General features: G+C 42.1%; 2 protein-coding genes across 3 annotated transcripts; one reads left to right on the top strand and one right to left on the bottom strand.

Annotated features, from left to right (window-relative positions):
• Positions 1-412: 412 nt before the first annotated feature.
• On the bottom strand, positions 413-3,588 carry LOC149285415 (transmembrane reductase CYB561D2-like). Its single transcript, XM_089495445.1, has 3 exons — positions 3,462-3,588; positions 2,642-2,679; positions 413-916 (listed from the first exon to the last, which is right to left on the bottom strand). Exons 1-3 carry the CDS (start codon positions 3,586-3,588, stop codon positions 413-415), a joined length of 669 nt encoding a protein of 222 aa, XP_089351571.1.
• Positions 3,589-4,637: 1,049 nt separating this feature from the next.
• LOC149285416 (GATOR1 complex protein NPRL2-like) lies at positions 4,638-9,788 on the top strand. 2 transcript variants are annotated; one of them, XM_089495404.1, is made up of 12 exons: positions 4,638-4,648; positions 5,176-5,242; positions 5,500-5,591; positions 6,395-6,563; positions 7,185-7,293; positions 7,374-7,510; positions 7,589-7,686; positions 8,396-8,432; positions 8,563-8,656; positions 8,747-8,864; positions 8,987-9,129; positions 9,721-9,788. In XM_089495404.1, exons 1-12 carry the CDS (start codon positions 4,638-4,640, stop codon positions 9,786-9,788), a joined length of 1,143 nt encoding a protein of 380 aa, XP_089351530.1. The 2 variants fall into 2 exon arrangements, with proteins under 2 accessions (XP_089351530.1, XP_089351531.1); XM_089495405.1 differs by lacking the exon at positions 4,638-4,648 and having other exon boundaries at positions 5,168-5,242.
• Positions 9,789-12,146: the final 2,358 nt, after the last annotated feature.

Below are 12,146 nucleotides of genomic sequence, written 5' to 3' on the forward strand. Positions count from 1 at the left end.
TATAGGAGAGAAAACATACAGAGGCACCTTTCAACATTATTGGTATTAAACTAATCTCATAATAGCAAAGAACATATTAGAACATATTAATACAATTCACAACAAGCCAATTTAAATATAAAAAAATATTTTATTTTAAACCACGGATAATACAATAAAATCCAGTAAAATTCTGTAACGACTGAGGCATGGACTGGCTGCGTATGTCATTTCAACCAACAAAACACAAAAATGTTACTTTTACCCACAGTAACTCCACTCTCCATAAGTTCTTGCGTGGCAGTCATCAGATAGCATACATAGGATAGTATTGGACCTTATACTATGTATGTTTGTTCATAAAAGACAGCCATGTCTGCTCTCCAGCAACGTCATGAGGGGGGGTAGCTGATGAATGCTCTGCTGTCTGTTCTTAAGGCTGGCTTCTCTTGCGATAGAGATATGCATTGCTTACCTGGCTCATAATCACCAAACCAGTAAAAATGGGACACAAGGCACATAAATACCAGGACAAACCAGTTACTGAAGCCGTGAACCATAGAGAGCACATGCCCAAAAGGAGACTAGCACAGCCAAGTTGATAGCCCAGCAGGCCAGCTGTGGCATGATAGAGCTTGCGGGTGGCCAAAGTCCAGCGTTGCAGCAGCTTGGGATAGAGTAAAGACACCCCTCCAAGGCTCTGAACCAAAGTCCACAGCACGGTCAGACCTCCTAGAAGCCCATGCCACGTTGAAAAGTGGGGCTTGTCCTGTAGAACTTTGTTGGCATAAATGATTCCAAAGCCTAGCAATGCACAGAGCACAGACAGTAGTTGAAGAGCCCAGTGCACTCGCACTTTAGCTTTGCGAGAGAAGGAACGGAGGAGAGAAGTGTCTGGAGAGAAAACCAGGATCGCCTCTGTCATCAGGAAGGAGAACTGCGGAGATACGTATATGGAGAAATACTTCACACATTCGATTACAAAGTAACGGTATGGAAACAGTTATCAATAAAAATACTTCATATTAAAATCCATTGTGCTGGGGGCTGTGGCTTCTACAACAAACCCCAGCTTAACACTTTCAGCTCCGGACTGCACTGCTTAGAAGGAACACTGCTTGCAATATCTATCTATCCCTATTATAGCACAAACTACCAAATGTGTGAAAGCAGAATTGTTTACAATGGCCCATGCAGATTTTCAGTAGAATCTGTCCTTATATTACTGTTAGCTTTGTGTCCCCTGCTGTGATAATGATGATGAGTACGTAGAATGAACCTGCATCCCTGGGAGCTTTTAGAATAGGACGACAATGTGAATCTCCCATGAGAGAAGGGCCAGGTGGCTCCTTTCCATCTCTCTAATGCTCACGGACAAATACCGTATTTGCTCAATTACAAGACAACCCCCCAAAATCTGAATATTAATTTAGGGAAAAAAGAAAAAGCCTGAATATAAGACGACCCTATAGGAAAAAAGTTTTACCAGTAAATGTTAATTCATGTAAACTATGTGAACAATTTTTTTTAATGAAAGCTATGATCGAGAAAAATATTTTGTTTTTAATTCCTTTTATTTTCCAACCTGCCCTGCAGTTATGCACATCTGCCCCCAGGCTTGTCACTCTGTCCCATAAATGACTTAAACCCCCTATATGCCACTGTGCCCCATGATATGCCTTTTAGCCCTCTAAATGCCACTGTGCCCCATGATATGCCTTTTAACCCTTTATATGCCACTGTGCCCCATGATATGCCTTTTGACCCCCTATGTGCCACTCTGCCTCCAGAAATGCCTTATAGCCCTATATGCCCCTCTGGCATATAGGGAGGTATAAGGCATTTCAGGAGGCAGAGTGGCGTATAGAGGGTTAAAAGGCATTCCTGGAGGCAGAGTGGCATTATGGGGGTTAAAAGGCATATCATAGAGCACTCTGCCTACAGAAATGCCTTATGCCCCCCATTTAACTCCCCACAAAAAAAAACCAAACAAAAAAACCCCCAAAAAATAATAAAAAAAAACCCAAAAACTTACCGGTGCTTCTGACTCCCGGTGTGTTGTCCGGGCAGCGTGTAGACGTCTACGCGATTCGCATAGGCAACTTCCGCTGCAGCCAGAAGGGGGTGCGGTTAGCAGTGGGGGTTGTCTGCGTCCATCGCGCAGACCTTACCCGGCTGTCAGAAATCAGAGTTCCCCTCAATCGTCCTTCTGGCTGCAGCGGAAGTTGCCTACGCGAATCGCGTAGACGTCTACACGCTGCCCCGGCTACACACCGGGGACTCAGAAGCACCGGTAAATTGGGGGGGGGGAGACAGAAGGATCCAGGTCCCCTGCTGTGCTGCGGGGGATCTGGATCTTAGTCTCATAGTCAGACCTATTTGATGTCTGATTATAAGACGACCCTGATTATAAGACAAGGGGTATTTTTCAGAGCATTTGCTCTGAAAAAAACCTTGTCTTATAATCGAGCAAATATGGTACTCCTTGGAGAATCATATTCATAATTAACATTTACTCAGCAACATATTCTCTCTGCTTAGCAGCACAACAGTATTAAGGTTGGAACCACAATCACCCCACCGCAAAAACAGAGAAGATATGAATCCATTCAAATGTATACAGAACATAAACACTTAATTCTGCCTTGTTTCCGATACTCACTGCGAGAGTCATAAGGAACGGGTGCCATGAGAAAAGAGCTGGGGGGGAAAAAAAAAATAATATGAATAATCCAAGACACCATGAGATTTGGGTAAACACTGGGATGTCATCCAAACGCCAGTATTATGCTATAGAACAACCCCCACAAACACAAATTAATTGTTCAGGGCAATTCAGCGCACCTTGTATTGTTTTTAGAAATACAAACTAAATATACAAATATTTTGGAGGTTTATGGCTCTATTTCTGCATAACACTTAACTGAAAAATCCCTTTATATTATATATTTTCATGGTTTTGACCCTTGCAAATTCAGAATCCCCATATTCATTTGTCCCCTTTCCCACCCAAAGATATTTTCCATATGGGACATTCAATGTGGCTAATAGTTGCACAACACCTCAAGCAATCTCTCCAGCCACTGATTGGTTGCTTCAAGCAACCAATCAGTGTCAAAAATCACTGGAGCATGGGGGACGTGGGGAGTTGCAGTTTCTACCTAAGGCAAGTACTTTTTTTTTTTCTTTTTTCACAGTTATTCACATTAAAGTACTCAAAAAGTACTTTAATATGCATTATTCTTTGGGGTTTATTCACCAAAGCAAGATTTTGGAGGTGTTTGCAGTTTCATTCACTGACTTTGAAGATCTTTATGAAGAGCCAACACTGGCAAGGTTCTACAGCAAGAAGGGGTGAGTTTGCCCTGCTTAATGCATAATTAAGTCAATGAGAAGACTCAAGAATGTATAGTTATGCGTTATGATGGACCAACCAAAGCCATTCTTGTAGGAGACACCTTTCCATCTGAAGGAATACTCACTTGTGCCGGGCTGGGACACACAAATCACATACACTGTGAAGGTAATAGTAGCCAGATGAGCTGCGGCCCCTGATAACGTACGCAAAGTGCGATGTACACGCGAGTCACTGTCAGAGCTCTGAGACATGATAATACCTGCCAAAAAAAATGCATACATTATAGGCAAAACACTTACACAACCCATATCATATCAATTAGAACACATTATATTGTTTCATATTAATTACTTTACAATGAATACAATTGCCAGACTTATTTTCGAAGGTTATATCCCAGGGACAATCTGGTACAACCATCATCATCATCATCATCATCACAACCCCCGAGTCCATAACGTTTGTTTTCCTCTTCTGAGATAATCATAAATAATACTTTTTTCACCTACAGCTCTAAAACCTCAAAAAATTAATAAGTTGCATTACTATAAACTACCGAACTTTGGTATCTAATAATCAAATCAAAATATTAAATGTATTTGGTTTTAACCAGAAAAAGTAACAGCTCCACAAATATCAAACAGTACTAATGAACACAGATTTTCAGCTACATTCTAGGAAATAGAAGGGCAGAGGTATCCCTTCCCTGTACTTACTACCCCTTTACTAACACAACCCACACACAGAACGGACAATAATCACACAAAGCAACACACAGCATTTGCTACATTGCTATTGGAACCCAGTATCTCTGAAAGGCAAGACCCATTCATTAGCAGAGGAAGCAGCACAGCCTCAATACACAGTAACAGAAAAGAGTGTCATTTGGTTCCACGCAAATTACCCACGCAGAGTGTCCCACACGGTGACACAGACCTGAGGCGAGGGTCCTCTCTGGCTGTGGGTGTCTAAATGCTGTCACTTTGAAAGCCCCCCTTCCCGTCTAGCAACTTCCTGTTCTAATTTATGTGTTTACTTCCTCCTGATATCTCACCATATATACATATACATATATACTCTTCCTGTCTATATCTATACAGCTTTCCCCTACTGCTTTTTTCTTCTGCTCATGAATAACCAAACAACCAGCCCTCTAAGCTATGATCATTGGACAAAGCCCCTGTCAATCACTATCGGGCTCGCTCTGTGCCAGCTATTTCCGGGTTTGTGGCTTTGAGACTTCGCTGCTCATAGTTTTGAAATAGCTGGGGCATCAGCCAATGAACGTTGGAATCTATAGATGGGGGCGGGGTATTGCACGGGAGAGAGGCTTGGAACGCTCACATGGTCGTTCTGGTTGACGATAAACAGTGGGATGCGTTATAGGTGGCCCAGTATAGGGTGAGAATCTTTGAAAAGGAAGATTTATCATGAGTAAGTGGATCTGGGATATGACTGTATACTGTGTGTACGTACGTACGTACACACACACACACACACACACACACACACACACACACACTCTATGTTTGCATGTATTATGTGTTCTAATTAGGTTGTGATCTAAGGTAAGCTAGCAAAACCAGACACCTAGAGATTTTACATGCTAAAATTATATTATTTTATACATAATCAAACAATAATTAAACGAGCTGGCAGAATGGTAAGTTAATATTTAAAATGCTAAAAGCTGAATGACAGATTTGTTATAGCTTGGTGTCTGTACTCAGTTGCCTTGTGTATCCATATCGATGGTGCTGCCCTGGAATATGTAGAACCCATATCGCTTCTGTAAAAGACATGTTGTGTTATGTTTGTGGTTTTGCAGTGATGTCTAGTCGCAGGATTGAGTGTATTTTCTTCAGTGAGTTCCACCCAACCCTTGGGCCCAAGATAAGTTACCAGGTGAGAAGCCTCTGTGTTCTTAATGGAAATAGAAGGTGGCTCATAATTTCATAATTATCTGTGTTTTATCACTGGATATGGTTCTATGAATTCTATATATATGTATAAATGATATTAACGTAAACAATACGCGCCAGAGACGGCCCCCCCGGACGCTCGCGCCAGAGACAGACCCCCAGACGGGAATGTGGGCCGTAACTTACAGAATTTCTAGCGGTTTTGTTGGGAAGTTATGTGACTGTGATCTATATTCTCAGGTGCCGGAGGAGTACATTTCTCGGGAGCTCTTTGATACCGTGCAGGTGTATATCATAACCAAGCCTGAGCTACAGAACAAGTTGATCACTGTGTGAGTATACAGCACCCCCTAGGATGTTACCGTCTAGGGCAGTGATGGCAAACCTTTTTGAGCCCAAGTGCCCAAACTGCAAAACCAAAAATTCTAACTAATTAACAGCTTTTGTTTAAAAAGAAAAACACAATAACAGAGCTTTCCATTAAACATTTTTTTTTATTGAAAAAAACAAAAAAAAAAACGCGCGGGAGCAAGATTCTCTGGGAGGACGTCCATCTTTTGGCTATGGCCCGGTCGGCAATTGGTTATAAGACTTACTTGATTTGCTGGAATCGGTGTGGGGTCAGTCCCCAGTCGCTCCTGTGATGTCCGTGTGTCAGGTGATATCCCATGCAGGTGCGTCAGATGTTTGAGAGCAGGGGGCGTGGCTTCAGTGTTCTCTGGGGAGGGTTCTCCCCAGAGAACTGTGGGAGATGTAGTCCGCGGGAGCCGACGCCGTGACTACAGTGTATGACTGTAGTCACGGCGTGCCCACAGAGACAGCTCGGCGTGCCAACAGCGGCACGTGTGCCACGCGTTCACCATCACTGGTCTAGGGTGTGAGGTCAAGCAAAATCCATTCGGACTAATTAAGTAAATAAATAAAGCAGAAGAAGGTTGTGCAATGGGAATGTTCTACTATATATTCCTAATAACAGGGAAGTATTACGCTTTCTGAATCAGTACTCCGCAATTCGTGATTCGTAGCACTAAGTGTGGAGGACTGACTTTTACCGAAGTGTATGTGTCGTAACATCTTACTCTTTGGACATCTACTACCCACCCTAACATCACCTACTGATCTCTGCGTTTTGCAGCACTGCTATGGACAAGAAGCTGATCGGCTGCCCTGTCTGCATTGAAAACAAGAAGTACAGTCGCAACGCTCTGCTTTTTAACCTGGGGTTTGTGTGCGACGCTCGGGCCAAGACGTGTGCTTTGGAGCCCATCGTGAAGAAGCTGGCGGGATATCTCACCACATTAGAGGTTACGTCTGATAGCAGACAGAATCCCGACACTTAGATCGCAATCTAGTCTTCTCTCTGGTGGAGCTGCCCATTTACTGCAAAACAGGCATTTTCCCCATATCATGTGGGTTAAAGATCAGGTTATCAGTATACATTTTCGGATGTTGCATAGATAAAATTCCACGCTTATCTTTAATAACAAGAACTGCTCAATACTCTACCAGCTGTAATTGTAAAAAAAAAAAAATTTGGGTTATTTCAAGATCTCTAAGGTATGTTGTGCAAATTAGATGATTTGGTTGCCAAGTGATCCTTCAATTAGTGTTAACGTGCAGGTACGCAATTCTAAAAATGATCTGATATGTTGCACCAGGCGAGCTTTCAAATGGGAACTGTCACCGTTCCACACCATGTATCGCAGGTCTTATAATATTTCTTTATTGGAGGGAATTTGTTTACAAATATTTAGTTACAAAAATGGTGAATAATTATATACCTGGAACTGATATAATCAAGATCTTACAATCTAGTACAATATATAGACGTGTTCTAGTACTATGATAAGAGTTCCTCCTTTCTGCGTCCTTGTCTGTATTTAAGGCTCATACGCTGATAAATATTGTGTTTTATTCCCGTGTAGTTGGAATCGGGCTTTATCTCGAATGAGGATAGCAAGCAGAGACTGGTGCCTATAATGAGCACCTTGCTGGAAGAACTAAACTCTACAGGAGAATGTTCTCTTCGCATAGGTATTCCAAACTAAATCTGTTTTTTTTTTAGCACAGGTTTACCAGCAACTCTTTGTGATTAGCTTATGTTTTTTTTGCAGACGAAAGTAACACCATGCACTTGAAGGTGATCGATCTACGTCCAGAACCGCCTGCCGCGCAGGAATATGACGTTCCGGTCTTCACAGAAGATAAGGATGATTTCTGTAATGAACAGTGGGACTTGACAACACAGCAGGTGACGAGGGAATGCTGTATCGCTACCGACTGAGCGCCTCAGGCGTCTTAGACGCTAACCTCTCTTATTGCTCTTCAGATACTCCCCTACATCGATGGGTTTCGGCACATCCAGAAGATCTCTGCGGAGGCAGACGTGGAGCTGAATCTCGTGCGGATCGCAATCCAGAACTTGATGTGAGTGTGTGGGAAAGGAAATCTCTGAGGGCTGGCAGGGATATGCCCAAGTACCTAAGTAATATAAGTGGGTAAGTGGGCACGGGCGAGAGGTGAGCCCGTAGTCCATACAGACACTTCGAGCCACCTTAACCCAGGCTTGCGTCTGGCCATTTTTGACAAGCTGTGCCAAGCCAAGTACTATATACCATTCTAGACATTAAAAAAAGCCAATGTGATGATGATGAAAATCATCAATACATATTAAAAAAAATCAAGTCGCTATCTATATATATTTTTGTATTTTTTTGAAAGGTATCCTTTTCTTCTCTGAGTATCTACATGGTTATTCCTTCCAACTATTATATACTGTATATCCCCCATTGTTAATTTATTGTTGACTGGTTCAGGCAGCCTTTGTAAGGATAGGTAAGAGGACGTCTGCGCAGGTAATTGATTAGATAATGCTGGTCCTGCCACATGCTGCCACCAGTCTCAACTTCTATGAGATGAACGTTTAACCTATGTATATAAAAAAACACAACCCATGATTGGCAAGCAAAATGCACAAGCTTTAGGTAGTTTCAATACATTTAATGTATTCATGCTAAAAGCTGTGATCAGGATGATGATGATCTTGTTTAAGGTCATGTGTTTGTGTTGCTTGGTCTTTGACCAAATCAGTTCTTAATCTTCCTTCTCATTGGTATTTAATGTTCCTTCTCTATAGGTACTATGGTGTAGTAACTTTGGTCTCTATATTTCAGGTAAGGTCACTTTTTATTCTGTTGCTCCGGAGTAGAAATGCCGGTGTATTTAACAATGTACAGTGATTGTCAACTGCCTCGTTGTTATCTCCCAGATCAATGATAGCAAACCCCTCTATCTTACCTACAGTATTCCAACGTGTACTGCACCACCCCCCGCGTCCAGGAACTGATACACGACAAAGCTTTACAGGAGGAATGCATGTCTTATATCTGCAAACCAGGTAGAGTTCCCTGACACTTTGCCGTATAACCGGTTGCCAAAGATCTCGATAGTTTTATAGAAACCAAGGAGTTTTGCTTCCTCTGCGCAGGGCACAAGCGGCCTAGCCTCCGTGATGTATTCCAGTTGTATTGTGGCCTAAGCCCGGGAACTACAGTGAGAGACCTTATTGCCAGATACGGCCAGCAGCTTCAGAGGGTGGATGAAAGGTCAGAGTTCACCTAATCCTTTTCTGTTGCCGTTGTAAAGCTTGTGCATATTAATTAAACTTTAAGACCGCCATGTTTTCTGCCTGTTATATGTAGAACTGCTGCTCTTCCTGTCAAAATAGGAAGCTGATCCAGTTTGGACTGATGAAGAAGCTCATCAGGCGGCTACAGAAATACCCAGTGAAGGTGTCGCGTGACGAGCGCAGCCCACCGGCCCGTCTCTATACTGGAAGCCATAGCTATGATGAGATCTGCTGCAAAACAGGTGAGGGATCATTTGTAACCCACTATTCATTCTATTTTGTGTGGAGTTGTCCCTTACAGTCAAGTTCAGTGAGGTTTTAAAGGGGTTATTTCACCAACCAAGACCAGTGACATATTCTGGACTAGGCAAAATCAGGGGCAAATCACCCTCTTGGGCAATCAGGTCCTCCTGGTGTCCCACTGCACAAAGGGAGATCTCAGGGGGGGCTCTCCCCTGGGTCAAGGTAAGGCCCCCAAGGTAAATGGTCACTGACCAAAAGCTGTAGATTTCTTGCCATAAGCTGACGGCCAATAGAAATTAAATATGTTGGCTCATCTAAGTCTACAATTCTCTATATCATAAATAGTCCCATGCAGAATCCATTGATAATAGGGGCCAATTGTGTGAAAGCCGCACACATGAATCCAGTTCATATTTGGTTCAGTGGTCCAGAGCACAAATTTATTTAATCTTTTGTGATCAATTCCTTAAGTGCTGTATATCTGCATCCTTTGTTACCCTGTAAACACGTTAATGCATTGTTCCTGTGCATGTTTTGGAGCGGGGGGGGGTGCTGGGATTCATACAGTGACTTTTACATGCTTTTCACAGGGATGAGTTATCGGGAACTTGATGAGAGGCTGGACAGCGATCCTAATATCATTGTATGTTTGAAGTGATGATCTGAGGACATTGATCTGCTCAGGGAAGCGTGACATGTTCAGTTACACCTTTTTTGATGGAAAAAAAATTTATATGGTTTATAAAAATTCTTTATGTAAATAAAATACAATTAAAATTGTAACAACCATTTGTTGTATGCCGAGATCTACGTTCTTTATTCCACAATGTTTTTGATTTGTCGCTACCTTTTATGTTTATACCTGCATGTGAAGTCAAAGCGCGATAGAAAAGCACTGGGTAGGGTGCAATGCTTATAAATGGTGCCCCCCAACACCATCAAGGTAAACATAACTAGATACAATTATAGATGGCTCGCAGATACTTGTAAATAGCTTTAATTACAACTTTAATAGATAGACATCCAATGCAATCAATATATGTCAATAGAAAGTCACAAACCACCAATTGTTGAAAAGAGCAGACATCTCTGACCTTCCCAAAGTTTTTACCTTCTCCATAGGATGGATCTGAAAAAAAATCTGAGATGTGACAAAATAAACACACTTTTCTTGTACAAGACCCTTAGAATACTTTGAAGACAAACCTAGGCTGGCTTACTGAAGCAAACCTTAAATCAGATCCGCTTTATAATTATTTTTTCTGGGAAAAGACAAAACAAGTTTTTACATGTTTTACAATGTTGCTAACTTTGTTCGCTATGTGCCCCTTTGCAAAAGAGGTGGCTTATACTTATATGACAGAATACAAGTGAAACCTCACAGCATCTTGGCAAGCCCACCCTCCCACAGTCTGAGCTCTACTTGCCCTGGGACACCCAGATCCCCACAAGCATCCTTTCCGACACTTTAAACTTTAAAGAACTTTTTTGGTCTTCCTGCAGCAGAAGCTTACTGGGGTTGGTTCGTCTATAACGTATAGTTAAAGGGTTGAGACACAACTATCTTTTTAGTGAATAGATTAAAAAATTGAACAAGTGTGTTGAGGTCTTGATCACTCTTGATGAGTAAGGTTGGAATAAAGACAACACAAACTCAGCCAAGTCAGCCATGTCTCAACCTCCAACAATACTGAAAATGCATTTGGCTTGTAGTCTCACTTTAAGCTTTTTGGGTTTGTAGCGTTTGCGATCACCTAGGTATCAACGCCTGGGGAGAACAAGATGCAAGGAGCAGTGTGATTATTTGCGAGACGGGCTGAATATTATCCAAAATCATTTTCACTTGGGGTGTGAAGTCTGCAGGTAGCTGAAGTTCTCTGACTTAAGGGAATTAGGCAAATATCCCTAGATAGGCTGATCTTGTTGTAAAACATCTTGGTAGCTGATGGGATTTATACCTTAGAAATCACATTTTAGAAATGAAGCAAGAAGCTGCGTTTGTGCATTAACCTCTCTGTATCACGGCACATCCTTTGAGTTTCTCACCGCAGTGTTTTTAATGTATTTTAGCGGGTATTTTGTTTTGTTTTTGGGGTGTGCTGCCCACTAGCTATGGCTCTGATCGCACGACTAAAACATATCCCCCAACATATAAACTGAATAGATTTCTTTTAAGGGGTGTGGCTACAAAATTGTCAAGGGGTGGAGCTTAACCAAGGCTATTTATGCAGCCTTCTTACCCGTTGATAACGTTTAACTGAGTACGGCTTTGGGTTTATAAGCACGTTATAGTTACTTTTAGGACTGAAGATGGGGAAGGTGCCCGTACTGTGGTAGGGCCGAGGAAACTGGCCCCCCAATCTTCTTCTGGGGCCACACTTCTTCAAGGGATATGTAGCCACTTAACTTCCTCCCCTGGTTAAGCCAAGGGAGGGCAGGATCTTCTTAGTGCTGAATTATTTAAGTTGAAGTGGGAGCCACAAGGTCAACCCATTTCCCCCGTCAAAGAGCCGAGTCTTCAGCGACACGGTTCCACTGTGGCATTTACGGTGCAGGCGGTTTATGGGCCCAGCCTGTGGCTGATACAACAGAAATGGAACCACTACCAGCCAGCCGGAAGCCGTGGTGCGTACCCAGGGAACAATCTGAGCTCCTCTATTTCAGGTGGGTTGGAGGCAGACCAGCTGGTTTGCTCACCCACCACATATCACAAATATAGCCACTTAAAAATTTGTTATGCATCATAACAAGTATTTGGTTGTAGTGCGCATTTTTCACAATTCATTTCTATCTACATTGCATATCTGTCATTAGTTTTGGTTTTCTTTTATTATATAATATCAGTGATTGCTATTGTATAAGAATTTAACGCCTTACAAATAAGTAACATTAAATTCCTTTTGTCTTTTTTTTTTTCCCATCATGCTGCATATAACTAAATTACCCTGGTACTTTGGGCTAGAGTGTTGTCATTTGCTATGAATATTACACTATGTTGATGTGAAATGTCATCAGC

Source organism: Sceloporus occidentalis, unplaced genomic scaffold, assembly GCF_023333645.1.
Source record: "Sceloporus occidentalis isolate IW3139 unplaced genomic scaffold, rSceOcc1.0.p SCAF_79, whole genome shotgun sequence".
NCBI classification, from domain to species: domain Eukaryota; kingdom Metazoa; phylum Chordata; class Lepidosauria; order Squamata; family Phrynosomatidae; genus Sceloporus; species Sceloporus occidentalis.